This window comes from Cimex lectularius, unplaced genomic scaffold, assembly GCF_000648675.2.
Source record: "Cimex lectularius strain Harlan isolate CLEC.00 unplaced genomic scaffold, Clec_2.1 scaffold8, whole genome shotgun sequence".
Taxonomy (NCBI): Eukaryota; Metazoa; Arthropoda; class Insecta; order Hemiptera; family Cimicidae; genus Cimex; species Cimex lectularius.
This window is the reverse complement of record NW_019392656.1, coordinates 2,207,189-2,227,625: the sequence shown is the minus strand read 5'-3', so window position 1 is coordinate 2,227,625 and position 20,437 is coordinate 2,207,189. Positions and strand designations below refer to the sequence as shown.

Sequence of the window (20,437 nt, the reverse complement as noted above, 5' to 3'; positions counted from 1 at the left end):
TCAATAGAGCGGAAGTAAGAGTTCAATTCAGAGAAACCTCCTTGCGAGCTTTGAAAGGAAAGAAACAGGATACATTACATCAAAGAAATAGTCAACGAATCTTTTCGTGCCCTGCCAAATCTGATTAGGTTGCAACTGCGCAGATTAGCCAAACTGTTTCGTTGGCTGGTGGTGAGCGCTGTCCAATATAATCGGTCGAATACTTCGTGTGTTGCAGGTCAAACTCCAGTGGACAGCCTTTGTCCAGTGGTTGTACAAAATGTCTATCAGTTATTATTGCCAATTTGTAAAGGAGAAGAAAAAAAAAGCGTGAACATCGTGTGCATCCAATTGATGGTCCAATAGATAGTTGCAAGGAACTTTTTACAAGCTCCATCCTAAGCTACTGAAGTATTCGAAAAAGTTTTTTGCTTTTTACAACCGAGGATAGCCAGTTTCACTTTGTTGCTATAATTTGATCATCAATAGCGAAAGAGATTTTAAGACAACAAAGAGTAACTGTTACCTGCGTACACTGGCTGGATCAAACAATTGGTTCAAAAGGTTAATTAAAGTTAATCTCATGGTACACACAGGTCTGCCGATACTAGGCCAACTTATGATAGCGAATTGAACATCCTAGACAGCGATATCGACCAGAATCGCTCGGGTGTGCGCACTCACTTAAAATGAGCTGCTGGTTGCTTGCTTGAACTTAAAATGCTGAACGCTGTGGGGTCTAAATCTGAGAAAGATTGTTTCAAATAAAAACGGAGTATGTAGATTCTGAAAAATGTAGAGAACATAACACGCGAAAAAATTGTTGCGTACACTTTTCGCCAGAAAAATGTGTTCTGTGTGAAAGAAATACTACTGGCAGGTGAACTAATCAAATTCCTTGATAAATTAGGACTCAACGGTCCTAAGTCTGTCTCTTCTCCGACTAAGTGCTTATCAACTGATGGAAATACACAAGATTCGCACAACACCGTACGATAGTTACGTTGGTCTTTTAACTTTAACTCTAGAGAAGAATTTCACATCGTTACAACGACTAACTTAAGCCCAAACCTGCTGACACCATCTTCCAAAAAAAATTCTCCCTCCCAAAAAGGTTATAGAAATGATTAATGTAGGATGAGTATGTTGTTCAACTACTTTAAAAGGTTATCCCTGAGTTTCCCTTTCTCTCTTCTCCGGTCATCTACCCCCGGAGGTTCGAGGGTCTTCCGACTAAGCTTTTCTTGAGTCTCTTGAAAAGAATCTGGATTTTCTGTTAACCCTAAAACGAAGTGTGGAGGGAAAAGAAGGGCAGAATTATCCATTACTGGTTTACAAATTTGTAGGTGGTAGATCTTTCTGGTTGAGACAAGATCTATCGCCCCAAGTACCGCACTTCTCGGAAACCTCTTTTTACCACGAATCACTAATAACCATTCCAAAAAGGAATCTTAAACAAATTTTATTAGGGGTTAAAATTCATAGTAAATATTAAGATGGAAAGAAAGGATATTTCGTATAATTGTTGGGAAAGCGTATTGTGTAAGATTAGGTCATCGGAAGTGCCCCCGATCCTGATAGTCGACTTACTCTTCCACAAAATCCCCAGACACAGCTAAACAAAGCTGGCGAAAAAATAACAACTGGGTTGCGAAAATACAGGTCGTTCCCGGGAAATCGCCACGGAATTATTTACTGTTGTGCTGAGAAGAGGCTTATTGCTCAACCCCAAGGATTAGCCAATGCCCGGAATCACCTGGCAAAGCTCAACAAACTGGGGAAGAAAAATGAGGCAATCGGGCCACCAGGAATAATCGTAACAGTGTTTCCAAAGCTGGACGGGTTCCCTACCTCTACCCACACTGATCGGATTAAATACTATCCCAAAAGAACTAGGAGGCAGTTAAGAAGGCCGGCGTAGAGAAAAGGTAGTCGGTGTAGTCCGTCGGAGTAGAGCTGTCGGGTCGGCCCGTCGCGGGCAGTTGGATCGGCTAGAAGCCATTAGGAGTCGAAGACGAGTCGGCTAGGAGTAGACGAGGAGTAGGCCAGGAGGCGGCGAGGAGTAGGCCAAGAGTAAGGCAGGAGCTGGCCAGGAGTCGGTCAGGAGTTGGACAGGAATCAGTCAGGAGTCGGCCAGGAGTAAACGAGGAGTTGGCGAGGAGTAGGCCAACAGTAAGACTGGAGATGGCGAGGATTCGGTCAGGAGTTGGACAGGAATAGACGAAGAGTTGGACAGGAGTAGACGAGGAGTCGGCCAAGAGTAGGCCAGGAGGCGGCGAGGAGTGGGCAAGGGTAGGCCAGGAGTTGGTGAGGAGTCGGCCTGGAGTTGGACAAGAGTCGATGAGGAGTAAGCAAGGGTAGGCCGGGAGTTGGTGAGGAGTCGGCCTGGAGTTGGAAAAGAGTCGACGACGAGTCGGCCAAGAGTAGGCCAGGAGTCGAAGACTAGTCGGCCAGGAGTTTACCTGGAGTTAGTAGGACCGATGCCAGGAATAAGTTGTGAATTGTTTAGTAGGAATAGAGAATAGTTAGAGAACTAAGTTGGTGTATTTATTTAGATTATAAACATGGAATAGAGAGATTCGTCCATGAATTGATTTGTGTATTAGTTTATAAGTAAGAATTAGGGGTTTGATGCACTGTAAGTGATGGAACGATATGTCGGGGACTTGAATAATGTACTCGAATTGTTGTGCTTTCCCTAAGCCTCCCCCTACAGAGTTAGCGGAAAGTGATGGGCACTTTACCCGTCAGGCCGGACAACCTGACACACCACGCCCTAGCCAAAGGCTTGACGGACTAGATTACAATACCTCACTGACTACTTACTCAGAGCGCCCACAACTCGCTCGAGCCGCTCTTAACGGGGCAGATTTAACAAACAAATTAATTCATTTCAAAAATGAAATAATAATTAACGTAAGTTTGTTAAATATGAGGATATAGATGACTGAATTTATGAACATGACATATCGTTTATTACTAATGACATTTAGTGTACTAGTACTAAATGAAACTACGAAAGCATGAAAATTTTCATGTCATAACGAAACATTAGCTCTTTTTTCAATTAAAAATGCTAATAAATTTATACTAATTTTTCTAATGAATTATCAAGAATCGAACTTATTACCAACAATTTACTATTGTGTCCTATTTATGAATTTAATTTATTCATATGCTTTAAAAAAAAAAAGATTTCTGAATATATGATTTTAAGAGTTTAGGCCAGAAAAAAACTTCCCGCAGCTTGGACATCGGGGATGTTCAGGGACGATCAATAAATGTTCAACGACTCGCAGATCACGAGGGAAAATCGCCTAGCAACTATCCATTTCATTAGATGTTGCTTTTTTTCTCGTCCAATCGTTTTAAAATTTGGTTTAAAAATTTCTAAATTAATATTGAAATTGATTTATTTACATTTTCCCAGCACGCCTCGGCATATTTTAGCTCGATCGATGACCACAAACTGACCAAACTTCAGTTCCAGTATTCTTAGACTGAAAACCAACAATAAAATTAATGAGATTCGGCCGTTCCTTTCAGCTTTGAATTTGAATGTGATTTAAATTTTATAATAAAAACAGAAAAGGAATTAAAATTGTACGATAGAGACGACAAAGATCAAGAAAATTATAAAATGGCGTGGTATTACAAAATTAACTACATCATAAAAATTAAAAAATCGCTAACGTAAGTACATTATTTTTAATATAAAACTTTATATTACAATTATTGTTAAGGTTATAAAGTCTTTCAAAGCCCAACGTCTTATCTTACGATAAAAAGTACTTCGCAGAATGATGATAAATTGATAACACAGCTTTGTCGTATTATCCTAGATCTACGAGGGTTGAATTATTTAAAATTTAAATATAATATTTACCTGTTGAATACACAAAAAAAATTTTTGTCTGAAGAACACTGTTCCAGTCTGGACTCTGAACGACCAACGTATAATACTAAATGAACAATTTCGAAAGAAGACAAATGTAGCCCAGGTCTGATAATCCTCAAAATGAAAACAATTTAAGAAACGCTTGAAACTGCGCTGTTTATAAAATGAATATAATTCCCAAAAATTCAAATCTCTAAGAAGAATCATAATAGATGGAAATTTGAGAAAAAAGAAGAAAACAAAAAGAATTAAATAAGAACAAATTACCTTTTTTTTTTTTTTTTTTGAGCGTGTATATTTGCTTCATTTCAAGAGAGAGTGAGGGCGAGGAGTGAATTAGAGAGAGGACGTGAGAGAAAAAGAAGAAGAGAGAGAATGAAAGTGAACGATAACGAGAGAGAGAGAGAGAGAGTGAGAAAGAGATCACAGTAATGAAAATAATAATTATAATATACAATCGTATGTGTTCGGCATGTAGGTAAAAGTTGCACTCTAATTTCATTCATTCCTTGGCTCCTTATAGAAAGCGAGTAGGAATGCCTCCACACAATGAGAATTGTGCTTGCAACAAAAATATTAGGAAAAGTTCTCCATTGGGTGCCGATTTATGGAGGAAAGAAATGCGGTTTTATTTAGAGTCGCAGAATTTGGTCAAATGATGATCACTTTTACAATCAACGACATGAAGAGAGAGAGAGAGAGAGAGAGAGAGAGAGAGAGTGAGAGTGAATTAGAGAGAGGGCGTGAAAAAAAGAAGAAAAGAGAGAGACAAAGAGAAAGAGATCACCACAATGAAAATAATACTTATACAATACAATACACAATACTTTATTAGAATTGATACAAACAAACAAAAATAGAAATACTGATACAAAGTATAATAAGCATGGCTAATAGCCGTCTGCTGAGTTTACTGCTTAAAAGCTTACAAATACAGAAATATTAAAACAAAAAAAAACTCGAAGATAAAATTAACATATAGCAGGTGTATGAATCATAATAGATGGAAATATGAGAAAAAAGAAGAAAACAAAAAGAATTAAATAAGAACAAATTACCTTTTGAGAACTGACAGAGTACTAAAAAAACAAAGCAGTAAAAGTAAAAGTATATATTTGTACAGGGACGACAATTATTGCATATCTGAAAGCCACTCGTATCTCACTCTCCAGGCGTGCCGAGCAAAGGAAATTAGCGGTAAAGGGGATACTTGGTTAGAAAGATATTCCAGTATTTCAACTCTGGAGATGACCGTCTTACCCAAGTAAGATACCCCCAATTCTGAGAGAAGAGAGCAGACTCCCAAAAAATGATATGAATCTTCCCTGGCGTGGCTGTTACAAAGTGGACAAGTTTCATCTTGAGGATCATTGAAAATCCAGGGTTTGAATTTCAAGTATAACAATTCTCCTCTTAGTTTGAATAGCCAACAAGAATCTCTAATATTAAGGTCCTGGGAAAGGCTCGGTTTATATGAGAGTAGGTGTTCTTTGATCAGTTCCTTATACAAGTAGAACCTCTCTGTGCTTTTCGCCTTATTCACAGCTTCTTCTCGATGAACTTCGATTATTTTGTAAGGAAGCACTAAAAGGTCCGAGAGGTTCTCCCGAACACCGGAGTTTTGCCAGGAGCATGAGTATTTCTGGGCTAAAGAAACCCTTTGATTATACCAGGAGATATTCTTTCTAATTATCTATAGAGCGATTATTTTAGGCAGTCGATCATCTGGGAGGCTCAGTATCTTTGACATATATTTTAGGTGGAGGGAAAAGGTATACGAGAATAGAGGAGGCAAACAGGATTCTAGCGTTAGCATGTAGTTTGGGGAGAAAGATGGTAAGTTGAAAAGTTTTTTAACAAAAAATGTTGAAATTTTTCCACAACCTCGTATGACTGGAAACCCCATACTTGAGCGCCGTAACATACCACTGTGCGCAGGACACTTATAAACTTTTAGTTTCGTTTCATAAGGTACAAGCTTGTTGCGAAAGAGATTTACCCAGACACAGTTCAAACCTGTTTTTGCAGCCGAAATTCTTGCTTCAAAATGGTGAGATAGGGAAATAATACTTATAATATACATAATTATATTTTACATTATACATACACATATTTTCCTTGGCTCTTTATAGAGAGCGAGTAGGAATGCCACCCGATATGAGAATTGTGCTTGAACACGGCAACAAAAATATTATGTTTCTCCATTGGGTGCCGATTTTTGGAGGAAAGAAGCTGTTTTATTTTATATAGTATTTGATAGATATCTCGTTTTGTGTTTCCTTTTGCGTACATTAAGAGTGATTGTATTTATTAGAGTGAATGTGTAATGTGAGAGGGCCGATAGAGGAATATATAATTTATAATTAATTTTATTTAGGCTTTCTTTTAAATAAAGTATTGTGCAGTAAACTGAGTGGCTTCTCCGGTGTCATTTGAATTATTGACAGAGGATTATTTTTTAAATGATACATAATACATTATATTTAACTAGACTTTGGCCGATGTCGTTGATGAAAAAGAAAACTGAATAAATAAAATGGGCATTATAAAACTCCTGTAGCAATATAAAATCAGGATTGTACCTTCTAATGATGAGTTTCAAATCGGACGAAACCCTCTCGACGAACAGGTCCTGTTTGGATTTTGGTCCGCTCTGTCTCCACATTTCTTCAATTGGATGTGCCATAATTGAATCAGTATGTTCTTGATCGACGAATACAGCAATCACGAATGAGAAAAGTTCGGTGCTTTTTAGGTACCCCTCCCGGTTATCTGGCCTCTACTTCAGAAACTAGATACGTTAAGACTTCTTCAACTTACTTCCTTGTCAGCAGAATGGGTCTTGTCTGATAATTACGGTAAGAAGTGGACTCTTTCCTAATAATAACAACTTAAACGGGCCGGTATGAGTACAATCTGGTTTGGTTTGGAAAATACATTTCCTTAAAATCAATAATAAATAATTCAACATATAATTGTTGTAAAGATTAAGGAAAAGCTCTTGTACAAACAACAACGTATAAAAAATAAGAACTTCGACTACAATCAACCATCGCAGAGAAAATTTTCATAAAAAACAAATATAGTTAAATAAATAACAACAGTTATAATTTCTTTTACACAAACATTAATTTTTGTTAACACTTGCTATGTTTACTTTAGCTCAAGAACTAACTAAACTTCGATTAACGAGTTAATTCCACCAGAAAAATGTTCTTAAATAAGTCAAACGTAATTAATGTCTGTACGGCGAACAAAAAGTGCAAAATGTATAACCTACAATTCAATTTTTTTCACATATAGCATACTATATGCAACAAAGCTTCTTTTAGACAATACATACTTTTATATTGTATATGCTATATATAAAACTACGTTTTGCGTCTGAATTTACTAAATAAAAATTTGGATAGCTTAGTTAAAAACAGTTGTAAGGAATAAGTTCTAGTTGTGGGAGTAAGAAAAAATAGATTAAACCACCATATATAAAAGGCTGTATATTCGGACGGGAACAACGTGCGTCCTCTACAAATCTTGAAACATAACCCTGCAATGATTAAGCAGTTGGACGAAGGGTGTCACAGCACAATCGGGAGCGACGTCACATACCTCACAAACGAGGGAAAATAGCTCTGCGAAAATTTCACAGTTTGTCAAATAAATAAGAACTGATTATTCGGAAAACGTGAGATGCGGTCTGGTGTGATGTAGGTTTCAGAAAAACATTTTCTTTATCGTGCTACGTTTCGATCTTTATTGAGATCATCTTCAGGGCCTGGGATTTACAAACATTATTTAAATTTAACAAATACATGTAGGATGTGGAAAAAAGTGAATTTATACAATGCAAAAAATATTTTTTTTATATTCAATCAAAGTATTTCTATTCACTCAAGTGTTTGTTTTCTGCGTAATTGTGCCATTCTTGCGTGTCGTGTTGAGAGTGCCAGTGAGATATTGCTGTTTTATGTTTACATACGGTGGATTTTGAAAGGGTGGAGAAGGAAGTCGGTATAGAAAGACATTTTTATATAAAGAGTCGGCTTCTTTGAGGTGAAAAGAGCCGACGAAGGGAAAAAAGTTGGTAATGGTTCGGCCAGATTATCCTTTCAGGATTATATAGACGGGGATAAATAGGAAAAGGAAATCTAATTTGTTGAAAAATTAGACTATGTGAAAAATGTTTGATGTGTGGAATGTGATGAGATGATATATGTATGTTATCTATAGTAATAACATATATATGATTAAGGATATTGGCGTACCTGCGACTGAGTTTACATGTGTCTGTTCTATAATTGATGCTGTGTTTATCTCTGTTGATGTAAACTATTTCTAAAAAGTTTCGTTTATGTTTGTTTTGTTCTGTGTGTAATATTTTTGGATTGTTGAAGTCGAAATTGTGTTTGTGTTCAAAATGGTGGGTAGCGACTGCTGTAAGATTTTGTTTGGGTTTTTGCAATCATAGATATGTTGCTTTACTCTCTTATCCAGATATTGATTGGGCTGTAAGACCGATGGAAGTTGCCGGACAGTTTAAACAATTGATTTTGTAGATTACGTCAGATTTATTTGTTATTGGTGTGGGATCTTTAATTTTGGAAAAAAGTGTTTGAATTGTTTTATAATTTTTGAAAGCTATTTTAAAGTTATCGGACGAGAGAAATGTGTTTAATTTATGTAATGGGCCGTAAATGAATGGCATGGAAATGTATGTTGGTTTGTTTTTATTTGATAGATTTGAGGTAATATTATTAGTAATAGTGGATGGTATTAGTGTTGAGTTGTAGTTGTTTATTATTCTGTTAATGATGTGTTTAGGGTAGAGATTGTTATGGAGGATCTGTTTGTATATCTTTATGTTCTTGTGGTGAAATGATTCATGGCTCAGGGTAATCATACTGTGAAGTAACCCTTTGGCCGTGTTTATTATTGTATGAAGAGGATGGTGAGATGTAAAGTTGAGTGATCCGTGTTTCTTGGTTTTTGATACCAATCTGTGATTAATGTGCCATCTGGTTGTTTTATTACGTTTTATTACCAAAAATTGTATTGTTTTGTTGTTTTCGATTTCATGTGTACATTGTGCGAGTGCGGCATGTTGGAGACGGTCGAGCAAGTGGCCCTTGTATGCGAAAAGTACACAGTCATCTGGACAAGATGGATGTATGAATCTAATGTTGATAAGGGTAGCATGGACTCCTTACGCCACGTCATATCCAGTCTTGATGGGTACTTGGCTACCAAAAAAATGAGGAAAGCCATCATGAGCCCAAAAGGATGGCCAGCCTAACATGGGCTAGTGCCTTCGCAGAGTGATGCCTCTGATTAAGAGAAAGAAAGAAACATAAAGTAAAGAAAGCCTATTAAAGTCTATTCCTCCTCTTCCTAAAATCCCGAGTGAGCCGCCTCCGCCCATCCTGGATACAGTTCCATTCTGTGACTAAGAGCTCGTCAAGAGGAAGGACATGCAACCGTCTAACTAATGAAAGAAACAACACAGCTTCCGTCTATAAACCAAAAAGCTTTATAGGAATGCAAGCCCAGAAGCTGCAAAGAGCCAAATATGGCTTAGGTGCTGCAAAAAAATAAAGGCACTGTTTCCCACGAACCAGGAAAGCATAAAGTTGCAATTGTAGGACAACCGATCAAATAAATAACTAAAGTCGAATATTTACTGATGAAGGGTTGTCACAAGGGCAAAAATACGTGACGACGTGGGACATCATAAATTGGGGTCGCGTCAACCAGGAGCGCAACACCTGTCTTCGCCGGTCCACCCTCGGCGTGGGAACACCCCCAACTTTTGATTTCCCCTTCCGCCCCTACGTCGGTAGAGAAACTGGTATAATATGGATGATTTGGAAATCGAAAATCAGCCAAGACCAAAGACTCACCCCAGGCAGTCACCATGGACGCTAATCATGGCGAGCGTCGTTTGGGGTAAGTCCCTTCGTTAACAGACTCAATCCAGATTTAGTGTCGTGGCTGACTTTTTAGACTGACAAAGATTTTGTTGTTGTTTTTGTGTATTTAAAATACGGAATTGTGTTGAAATAAATGGTGTAGAATATACTCTGGTTTATTAAATTCTAGAACCCTTAGCTGCCCTTACACAAAAATAAGTAGCGAAGCACTTTCCCCGACTACTATCTTATATATCGTTTAGAGAAAAGCAAACGAATATAAAGAAATTATTCGGCAGTCGCCACTTAAAATATATTGGAAATAAGGTCGTAAATCTGACGGGTCGCACACCCAGTGGGGTTCCCATAAACCTGGACGTCAGAAACGCAGACGAATACATAAAGACAGTCGAGGAGTTATTTACTAAGATAGTGTAATACAATAAATATTTATGAATATATCTGTCTGGTTTATTGTATTTTTGGGACCCTAACTTCCCCTACAAAAAGTAGTTAAGCTCGTACACTGAATGTTCTCTTATCGCTTAGCGATAAGCATACAAAGCATCGGCGACCGCCTACACTAAAAGATTTCGTTTTTCACTTTTACATTGTATACGCTACATATATAAAAATATTTTTTGGGCCTAAAGGAATTCACTAAATAGAAAATTGGCTTGCCTGAAAAAAAGTCATGATAGGCTTTTATATAATACAGCTGATTATTATATCTAATTTTTATGGTAATGATATTATACTGGCTTAAAAACCATTTCTACCCGATTAAATATTATACCACTTGTCCTGCTGCAATATTTATTATTTGATTTAATTTTTGATACTATGTATTGTAATAAAATGACACTTTGTTTTGACGTTTTGGCTATTGTTAGATTCATTCAAAATACGATTTAAGAAAAAGATAAAATTAAAATGAATTGGGAAGGTTGATTCTTTTTAGCCTTCGTTGCTTTCAAGGGAGAGGGATGTCCCTCTTCTTAAGATCTCCACCGTCAGCAGTTCGGGCATCATTATCTCTGAAATGCTTATCTGTTTAATTTTCCTGTCTGGCTGTCAAGAAATTGTTGTCAACATATTGTGATTGAAAAGCTAAAAGCTTCTCAGGAAGTAAATTGTTAGCAATAGAATTTAATGTGTCGATAAAATTTCCGCTTAGGGCCTAAGCCGTAAAGTTTACACCTGAGTGATAAAGATAGTTGGCAAAGGTGGATGGTTGAAGAGAAGTCCGAAATCATATTTATGGATTACACTGCAGGACTTAATTTCACTACAGTGCTAACAGATGGCAATCTGCACCTGCCAAAGCTTTTATACTAGAAGTTTTAATAAATTATCGTAACCAAAAAATTAACTAATCGAAGAATAGAGACTAGAGTCTGGGATAGCCTTGCACTTGGCCATAAGGTCTTTATTTATGCTTTTTAAATCTGAAATGAACAAATAACTTAAATAATAATTAATAAAAGAACGTAATTTCATTCTAAAAAATACATTTTTACCGAAAGATACGTTTCAAACTTAGGAAAGAAGTATAAGTAAATTTATTTAAGGGATAGTAACGTGTTGACTGTTGTTACTTTCTGCAAATGATGTTCAATTGTGTGTTCTTGATTTTTCTGAAGTTCCGGCGGTCTCCAAGAAAAATGGTTAGGGATTATTTAAGGTTTTGAAATGTATAGTTTTCTTTTTAGATGCATTCTAAGGCAGTTTAAGCCATTTTTATTAGCCCCGACAGGCTGTTGTACTGGTTTTGTCATTGACTTTTCGGTAAAAGACGATGAATTGTTATGGTTTGGGTTCTTTCTTTTGGTTATTCTACGGCCTTAGAATTTCTGTAAGCATTTTTTAAAATAAACTTTGGATTGGATTTGTGGACGGATGGCTACGGCGATGAAAGACCCGTAGGGCCGTCCATTAGTCACCACAGACCAAAGGTTTCGTCATGAGCCTATGACCTCACAGACATTGAAAATGTATTAGGAGGAAGATTAAAGTGCCTCGAAATCCTAAATAAAATAGTACATACGTTGGAAAAGTTTAAATAATCGTCTAAACTATTGACATTTTTTAAATGGACAGTACACTTGATTTATACATCCTACTGCAAAGGTTGTTGGATAGTTAAGTCCAAATTCTTTTGGAGTTTCCGCAAAAAAAGTATTAAATAATTAATTGAATAATCTTCACTTATTATCCATTATACTTTTATTTATACACCAATAAACATAAAAATCAATGGTCTATAGGAATCAAAAACATTTTTTTTTACAAATCTTGGACTTAGTTAATGGATTAGTTAATGAATTTTGCCTTCCTTGCAAAGGGTGGGGGATTGTATTGTTGATGGATTTTTCTAGAGGTTCAGAATTTTATGCAAGAAGCATAAATGAACTATTAACTAATTTGTGAGTAATTTCTTCTTCACATTCAAGGAGTTTCAATTATCCTTTTGAACATATAGTTTCACAGAACATAAATTCTGCATGAATTATGAACGCAACATTGACATGGAATATAAGGAAAACATTGGATTTTGCAAAGGACTTTGGATTGTAACGGTCTGTTCTTTCTTCTGGTTGGCCTAGAATTTTTGGAAGAAAGCAAGAATAAAAAATGAAGTAAGTGAAGAGGAGACGTCTCCCTTGAAGATTTTTACTTCACGGACAAAATATTAACTTTTTGAAATTAACTTTAGACATAGGATTTGTGTATGGATCGGCTTTCCTGAAAATAACGATGAATTGTAACAGTCTGGGTTTATCATTCTGGTTGGTTTATAGTTTTTGGATGAAAACATGAATAAAACATTAAGCAAATAAGAGAAGTGCTCTCTCTTGAGGATTTTCTATTCATGGACAAAATATTAGCTTGTTAATAAATAAACTTCGAACACTAGATTTGTGGGTGGATATTGACTTTTCTGGAAACAACGATGAATTGTAACAAACTGGGTCCTTTACCCCGGTTGGTATAGCCAGACCATTTGGGCCTGTGCCCAACCTGCCGTCCAATTGGTCACCAGAGACACCAAACCTGTCGTCATAACCGATGACCTCATACTACATCCAGTACTTATGCTCTAGCTTCGGCAATCTGGCATTGTTACTGGAGGTTTCTCAACGTACAACGAAAGCCGTTGATTAGTGTTACTATTGGCCGTCTTTCGGCCTCCATCCTCCTAACGAAGTCAACCTTTTTGATTATTTCGTTATGAAGTTCCTTTCTATACTTTTTTTAACGCTGGTCGGCACTGCCGTCTGCAAAGAAGACACTCTCGATGAGGTGAGCGAGGAGGAGCTGCTGTCACTCCTTCGCAACGAGAAATATGTTATCGTCCTCTTCAGTGAGTACATGCCACATCGTCATACCGGCTGAAATAATTCATAATTAAAATTATTTCTTATTTAACAATTAACTGGAAAATAGTTTTTAAATTTTGTCAGCTGCTGGATAATTGCTGACAACCGTGTCACACTGTGACATGGCTTCATTGTTTCGGCCATATACGCAATGGATAGCCTTTGACAACAGGACAAAATGATATGCAAAATAAATATTTGATTTGACAAAAGGTTTCATCAAATATTCATGATTTTATATCCTCTTCAGAGTACATGCTACATCATCATTTCGGCTGTAATAATTCATAATTGAAACATTTTCATATCACTTAATTGGAAAATAGTTTTTACATTTTGTCAGCTGCTGCATCATTGCTGACAGCCTGTGACATGGCTTCATTGTTTCGACCATATTCTCAATGGATAGCCTTTGACAACAGGACAAAATGATATGCAAAATAAATATTTGATTTGACAAAAGGTTTCATCAAATATTCATGATTTTATATGCTCTTCAGAGTACATGCCACATCATCATTTCAGCTGGAATAATTCATAGTTGAAACATTTTCATAACAATTAATCAATTGGAAAATAATTTTTAAATTTTGTCAGCTGCTGCATCATTGCTGACAGCCTGTAACATTGTTTCGGGCATATTCTAAATGGATATCCTTTGATGAATGAAATGAAATATTTAATTTGAGAAAAGGTTCCATCAAATATTCATAACTTTATGATTTTAAATAAACAATACGCAATTTAATAGTTAGGAAGAAAATTTATACAAATATGAATATTTATATATAATCAAAAATGAAAAAGAATGCAGTTAACAACATTTTTCTTTATACTGATGAAGATAGCTTTAATGAATGAATAATCAATACATAAAAAAATAATATTTTTTCTCTATTTCTTATGGATGTCCTTTGACAAAGTGATTAAAAATAAACAATTATGTTACCATTCTCTTCAGAGTACATGCCACATCATCATATAGACTGAAATAATTCATAATTAAAATAATTGTAGATTTAATATCAATTAACAAATTAATTTATAAATAGTGAAATTTTGTCAACTGCTGCATCATTGCTGACAACCGTGACATGGCTTCATTGTTTCGGCCATATTCTCAATGGAAATCCTTTGACAACATGACAAAACGATATGCAAGAGAAATATTTAATTTGAGAAAAGGTTCCATCAAATATTCTTGATTCGATGATTTTAAATAAGTAATCTGCAATTTAGGTAGTTTTGAAGAAAAAGTTATTTCAAATATGTAGTTAAACACGTTACTTTGATTGGTAATTGGAAATTAAAAAGTTCAAAGTAAATTTATCAACGTGTTTTATCAAATCCTACAACAAACAATCATTTTTCTTTATACTGATAAAGATAGCTTTAATGAATAATCAATTTATAAGAAAAATAATATTTTTTCTTTATTTCTTATATATATCCTTTGACAAAGGACACAATTGCGTACATTTCAAAAATGTTCTACCATTGCCAGCTGTTGCATCATTGCTGACAACTGTGACCTCTGTGACCTGTCTTGATTGTTTCGGTCATATTCTCAATGGATATTCTATCACGACAGGACAAAACAATATGCAAAAGAAATATTTAATTTCAGAAAAGGTTCCATCAAATATTCATGATTTTCTAATTTTAAATAAACAATCTGCAATTTGATAGTTTGAAGAAAAATATATTTCAAATAGTTAAACGTATTGTTTTGATTGATAATCAGTAATTAAAAAGTTGACAGTAAATTTATCAACATGTTTTATCAAATCCGACAACGAACTATCATTTTTCTTTATATTGATAAAGATAGCTTTAACAAATAATCAATGTATAAAAAAAGAATATTTTTTCTTTATTTCTTATGGATTTCCTTTAACAAAAGACTCAATTTCCAAAATGTGTTACCAAAATTCATATGTATAATGATAACACACAAAATTAAAAAAATAAAATAAACAATTGTATTATCATTTGCTTTAGGGTATTTGCCACATCATCATATTGGCTGACATAATTCATAATTAAAATATTTTATATTTAATATCAATTAGTTTATTAATTGCTAAATAGTTAAATTTTTCCAGCTGCTGTACCTTCCTGACAACCTGTTACATGGCTTTTGGCCATATTCTCAATTGATATCCTTTGACAATACGATTTAACTATATGCAAGAGAAATATTTAATTTGGGAAAAGGTCCCGTACTATTCATGATTTTATGATTTTAAATAAACAATATGCTATTTAATAGTTTAATATAAACATATGAATATTTATATATAATCAAAAATGAAAAATAATGCAGTTATCAATATGTTTTTATAAAATCCTATATCGATCAATCTATTCTATAATCTTTTTTTATATATTTATGAATATGCATTTAACGAAAAAACAATATTTAAAGCAAAGTATTATTTTTCAGTATTACCAATGGATGTCCTTTGACTAGAAGTCACATAAGTTAGTCACTAGAAGTCATATGCATACATACCAAATTTCGCTGTTCAATGATAAAAATAAAACTTGTGAAATTAATCAATCACATACATGCACCATATGATGTCATAATATTCTTATTAAGTTTTTTACCGTATTCTTCAATTATCTATATTTTTTTCTTTTTATCAATAAAGATATCTTTAATAAAAAAAATCAATATATAAACTTTAATTATTTTTTATTGAATGTACTTTGACAACTATGCTTAAATTACAAAAAGGTTTTATGAGTCTCACTGATATTATGTTTATAATATATGTGTGGTGTTTAGTGACCGTTAGTTAATGACGAGATGCTGTCTAAATGTTTTTCTAATACCAGACCGCATCTCACGATCTTCAAATAATTTTTTTTCCCACATATAAAATATGTAATTTTACCAAATGAATAGATTTTGAAAACTTACCATATAGGAGTCAGCTTTGTAATGTGCCTACTTTTTTTAGTATGCATTTTTTACTTACTAACAAAGGTCGTGTTGACTATAATTATTAATAAAGCCAGTAAGACATTACCATGAATTCCATTCTTTCGTTTTTATCTAGGCAAGCATGGTTGTTCAAAATGTGAAGAGCTGGAAACCCTTTTAGCCCATATGCGTGAAGATCTGGTCGAGACTCTCAACCCATGGGTCGTTAAAACTATGAACTCTAACATGGTGAAGCTTTACAGCCCAGCCAAGGAGCCAGCTTTAGTCTTCTTCAGACACGGTGTTCCGCTTCTTTACGATGGTGACTGTTGAGACAACCATATATTTCACAAATAAATTTCACAATGATCTAAAGATTGTTTAACTAAATTATTATTTTAAAGGTGAATACAATGAGGACATAATTTTACACACTTTCACTGAAAGCAGAGAACCGCTTGTAAAAGAGTTGTCAGATAGTAATTTTGAAAGTCTCACACAGGCTTCATCTGGTGCTACTACGGGCGATTGGTTTATCATGTTGTAAGTATTATTTTAAGATATCAAAAGAATTGATTTACTTTTTTTTTTATTTTTTATTTTTTTAAGCTATTCAAATGACTGCATAGACTGCCAAAGACTGCAGGCAAGGTGGGAAGCAGTTGCTGGCAAGCTTAAGACAAGACTGAATGTTGCTAGGATCAACAGGAAAACTCAAGGAAGGAAAACATCAAGGCGATTTGAAATCATAGAAGAGCCTACATTCCTATTGTATGAAAATTATATGGAATTTTATATTTTTAAAAATCACATTTTTTTATTACTTGTTTTAGTTTCCGCCTTGGGAAAATGTATTATTACAATATTCCAAAATACGATGTAGCGTCGTTTGTAGCTTTTGCTTCTGATTGGTACAAGAATGCAAAATCTGTCCGAGTGCCACATCCAAAAACTCCATTGTACGTATTTGTTACATTATTAAACTGTAATTAAAAAATAATAATATTTTTGTTTTGGTTTTTAGTGATGATTTTACTCAAATGATAGCAGATCTTATACGGGAATATGAATTAGCTGTCAAATCTACTGGAATGGTAGTAGCGCTTTGTGTCCTCGTGCTTGTTGTACTTAAGAAGAAAGGAAAAGAGGAAGAAGAGCCAAAGAAGAGTGAAGAGAAGGCCAAGAGCAAAGATAGTTCTGATGAAACCACTAAAAAACTTAAATAAACTTAAAATATATATATATAATTTTCTGAGAAAAAATTACATTTGTTAATATATTTTTTTTTAATTAGTGCTTGTTTTTGGTTTTATTTTCCTCTGTCCATTTATAGCATTAAAACAAGATATCTTATCATGATTACTTGCAGACAAAAATGGAAGTTATAAATAAAATTGTTAATTTTTTTTTTTTAATATTGACCAAAATATCAGTATATCAACCCTCGGGGTGTTGGTGTTTTTAAAAAACTACATTTCTAAATATGCTGGGTTTGAATGTAGAGTCACTGGATTCGAACCCGGGACCTTTACCTTACAGTGATGAGCACTTTGTCAACTCTTTAACCATTATTTTCATCAGTTACTGTTCTGCTGGAATAAGCAGAATTTCTTAATTATGTGCAATGGGAATAGGTAGAACAGAATTATCAGTGATGATCAAGCAGCAAATTTATTTTAAAGCTTCAATTTCATTGTTATGTACAGTGGGAATAAACCGAACCGAAATATCATGCTGCACATTTAACTTTTCAATTTCTTAAGACTGCACAGTGGGAATAGACAGGACCGAATTATCGGTGATGATCAGTTGGCAAATTTATTTTAAAGTTTCAATTTCTTTATTCTGTACAGTAGGAATAGACACCTGAAATATCAGTGATGTTCAAGCTGTAAATTTAATTAAAGCATCAATTTCTTAAGTCCGTTTAGGTGGAATATGCAGACCAGAATGAACAAGCAGCAATTTTCTTGACTAAGTGCTTTCAATATACAAAACTGTGTAAGCTAAATTTCTGAAATAACATTCATCGCAAGTGATGAGTAATTTTTATTACAGGTTTCATTGTAACTTTTAGCAGCAGGGTGAAAGGAAGTAAAGAAAACAAAGTATTGTTGAATTAAATTTTTAATAATTTTGCTCTTTCTCTATAACAATTTGGCGTTACTATTTACAAAACAGAAATAAGCAAAAAGGCACTTTGTCTACAAAATATGTGAAACTTCTATTTAGCCTATTTTAACAGTTTTTTTCTAAATGTAGAACGACTTTTAATTCTAACAGGTACAATTAAGAGAGTACGTTGTAGTCACAATGCGTATACATCACAATAAGCTTATAAGAATTTATTTATTGGTCTTTTTAAATCTAGTACCTGGGTTTTTTCGATGTATGCGTACAAAATGTACTTATCACCATTTAAATTTATAAATAAAATAGTGAGATCTGTAAAAACTATGTTTTATCGACAAGTGAACATTAAGACGGATTTGCGATTAATCAATCCTTAGGCCTAAGAAGCTAAGTAGTAAGTCGGACAATGAGGGAGATCTTTTTTTTTCTTTGTCTTTAGCGAATTAAGCGAAAAAAATTTAAAAATTTGGTCCTCCCACTTGCAATTTCTTAATAATCTAATGTCCACTGGGGTGTAACGGCCGTAAAATTCTCTAAACTTAATCTAAATATCAGCTCAAATCGAAAATTTTACTACAACCTTTTTATACAATAATTAACCCTGACTAGTAAAAGAGATATGCTTTTTTTTCCCTTGAATCTAAATCCAAGTAATTTGAGAATATGAGCTTTCTTTAGGGCAAGGGAGACTAAAGTAGGAAGATTTCAAATCCTAAAGAAAGGCATGTAATTAGGCCTTATGTTTTCTATTAATAACTATATTATTTCTAAAGGACTATTTTATAAAATACTCCTATAATGAAATCTTTAGTCAATCTATGTTTATCCTGGTACTCTAAACGTACCCCTAGTATTCTAGCGACTAACGGCCAAACCTAAATCTGCCAATGATTTTGGTCATAGAAAATGAATTCTAATACTCTGCAAAAGAGTATGCAATTTTATTGATTATTTTTTTTAACGCATGACTTTATGTATTTACATTCTGGGTTTAAATACACAACACTATACAAAGAGTATATACACTTAAACCCAGAAGGCAAAACAGAATTTCTTCTGAAAATTAATATTACCGATTGTACATAGTTACAATTGTTTTAAAAACGAATAATTCTCACTGGTCCACTGATTTCTATAAAGAAAATTGCAAATATAAATATTCTAAGATGTAAATTTGTATTTATATACAAGGATAATTTGTATAGAAGTCAGTCGTTTTGAAAACATCGTTTGAAAATTGACAAAATTATTGTTTCCTTGTTAAGGCGTATGCATTTAATGTGATCCTGAAGGATGGCTTTTTATCTAGGTACAAATTCAAAGTCTTACTACATAATAGAAATATTTGAAGAGTGCTGTACAACAATACAGTAGACTGAGCAAAGACGGCATTTAAAAAACAAATCTAATCGAAAGCAAATCGAATTCATCACAATAAATGTCGAACCCCTTAAATTCATATCATTCTCACTAATTGGTGAGAGCTTCAACTGCCGTAGTTAATGACAGTCACAAACAATTTAAATACCATTTTGACGATTGTCATGACATAGAAAACTTTTAGAGCCATTTTGGTCTGATTTTCCTTGATAACAATAAAATTTTGTGTTTTTAATTGACTTTCGGTCAAAGACGTTAACACTTTGAGGTACAAGATGTAGCAAAAAATACAAATTTGTAAATCCTTTGTACAGGATAAGCGAGCGTTCAGCCATTTCAACGACACTAGATAATAAATATAAAATAATGATAGACATAAACAGCAGTAATAATTTGATAAATCAATCTTAAAATCAATCTTCCTGGCTGAATGTTTGTCCAAATGTGTTTGAAGAAAAATACAATTGAAGATAATCTTCAAATTTTTCCTCTGTATCCTATATTTCTTCAGTTTTAAATTCGATCTGTTGATTTTTTTTCTCCAATCTTATATTTTAAATTTTTAACAGATTTCTTCCTTAAAATACCAATTACAAACGAACACTTGATATCGTCTGATTGTATGCATTTTGGTCTGCCAGTAATTCTCAAATTTTCGATTACGGCATTTATGGTGTTTGATCCTCCAATGAAAAAATAATCAATGCAACTGAGTTCGACAAAAAATAGAAAACCATCCGAGCATTTCGATAGTAAAAGCTGTTATGACATTTACCACAATTTTTACCTTTTTATTATAATTTTTTATTTATTATTATTATTATTCACT

The 20,437-nt window shown here is 34.0% G+C and overlaps 2 protein-coding genes across 3 annotated transcripts in view; one reads left to right on the top strand and one right to left on the bottom strand.

The window, feature by feature from the left end:
• LOC106669726 overlaps positions 1-6,578 on the bottom strand; it is a 48,535-nt gene extending 41,957 nt beyond the window's left edge. The window contains exons 1-2 of one of the 2 annotated variants that reach the window (XM_014399402.2): positions 3,866-3,976; positions 3,400-3,479 (exon numbers count right to left, since the gene is read on the bottom strand). In XM_014399402.2, coding sequence (XP_014254888.1) covers positions 3,400-3,422 — 23 coding nt within the window. In that variant the 5' untranslated portion in view covers positions 3,423-3,479; positions 3,866-3,976. Of the gene's footprint in view, positions 1-3,399; positions 3,480-3,865; positions 3,977-6,459 lie in introns of those variants that run through there. The other variant, XM_024224680.1, reaches the window with a different exon arrangement.
• Positions 6,579-12,904: 6,326 nt separating this feature from the next.
• On the top strand, positions 12,905-17,359 carry LOC106669758 (thioredoxin domain-containing protein). Its single transcript, XM_014399455.2, has 6 exons — positions 12,905-13,147; positions 16,232-16,417; positions 16,500-16,638; positions 16,705-16,866; positions 16,929-17,054; positions 17,120-17,359. The coding sequence occupies exons 1-6, from the start codon at positions 13,015-13,017 to the stop codon at positions 17,319-17,321; spliced, it is 948 nt and encodes a 315-aa protein (XP_014254941.1). The 5' UTR covers positions 12,905-13,014; the 3' UTR covers positions 17,322-17,359.
• The last annotated feature ends 3,078 nt before the right edge of the window (positions 17,360-20,437 follow it).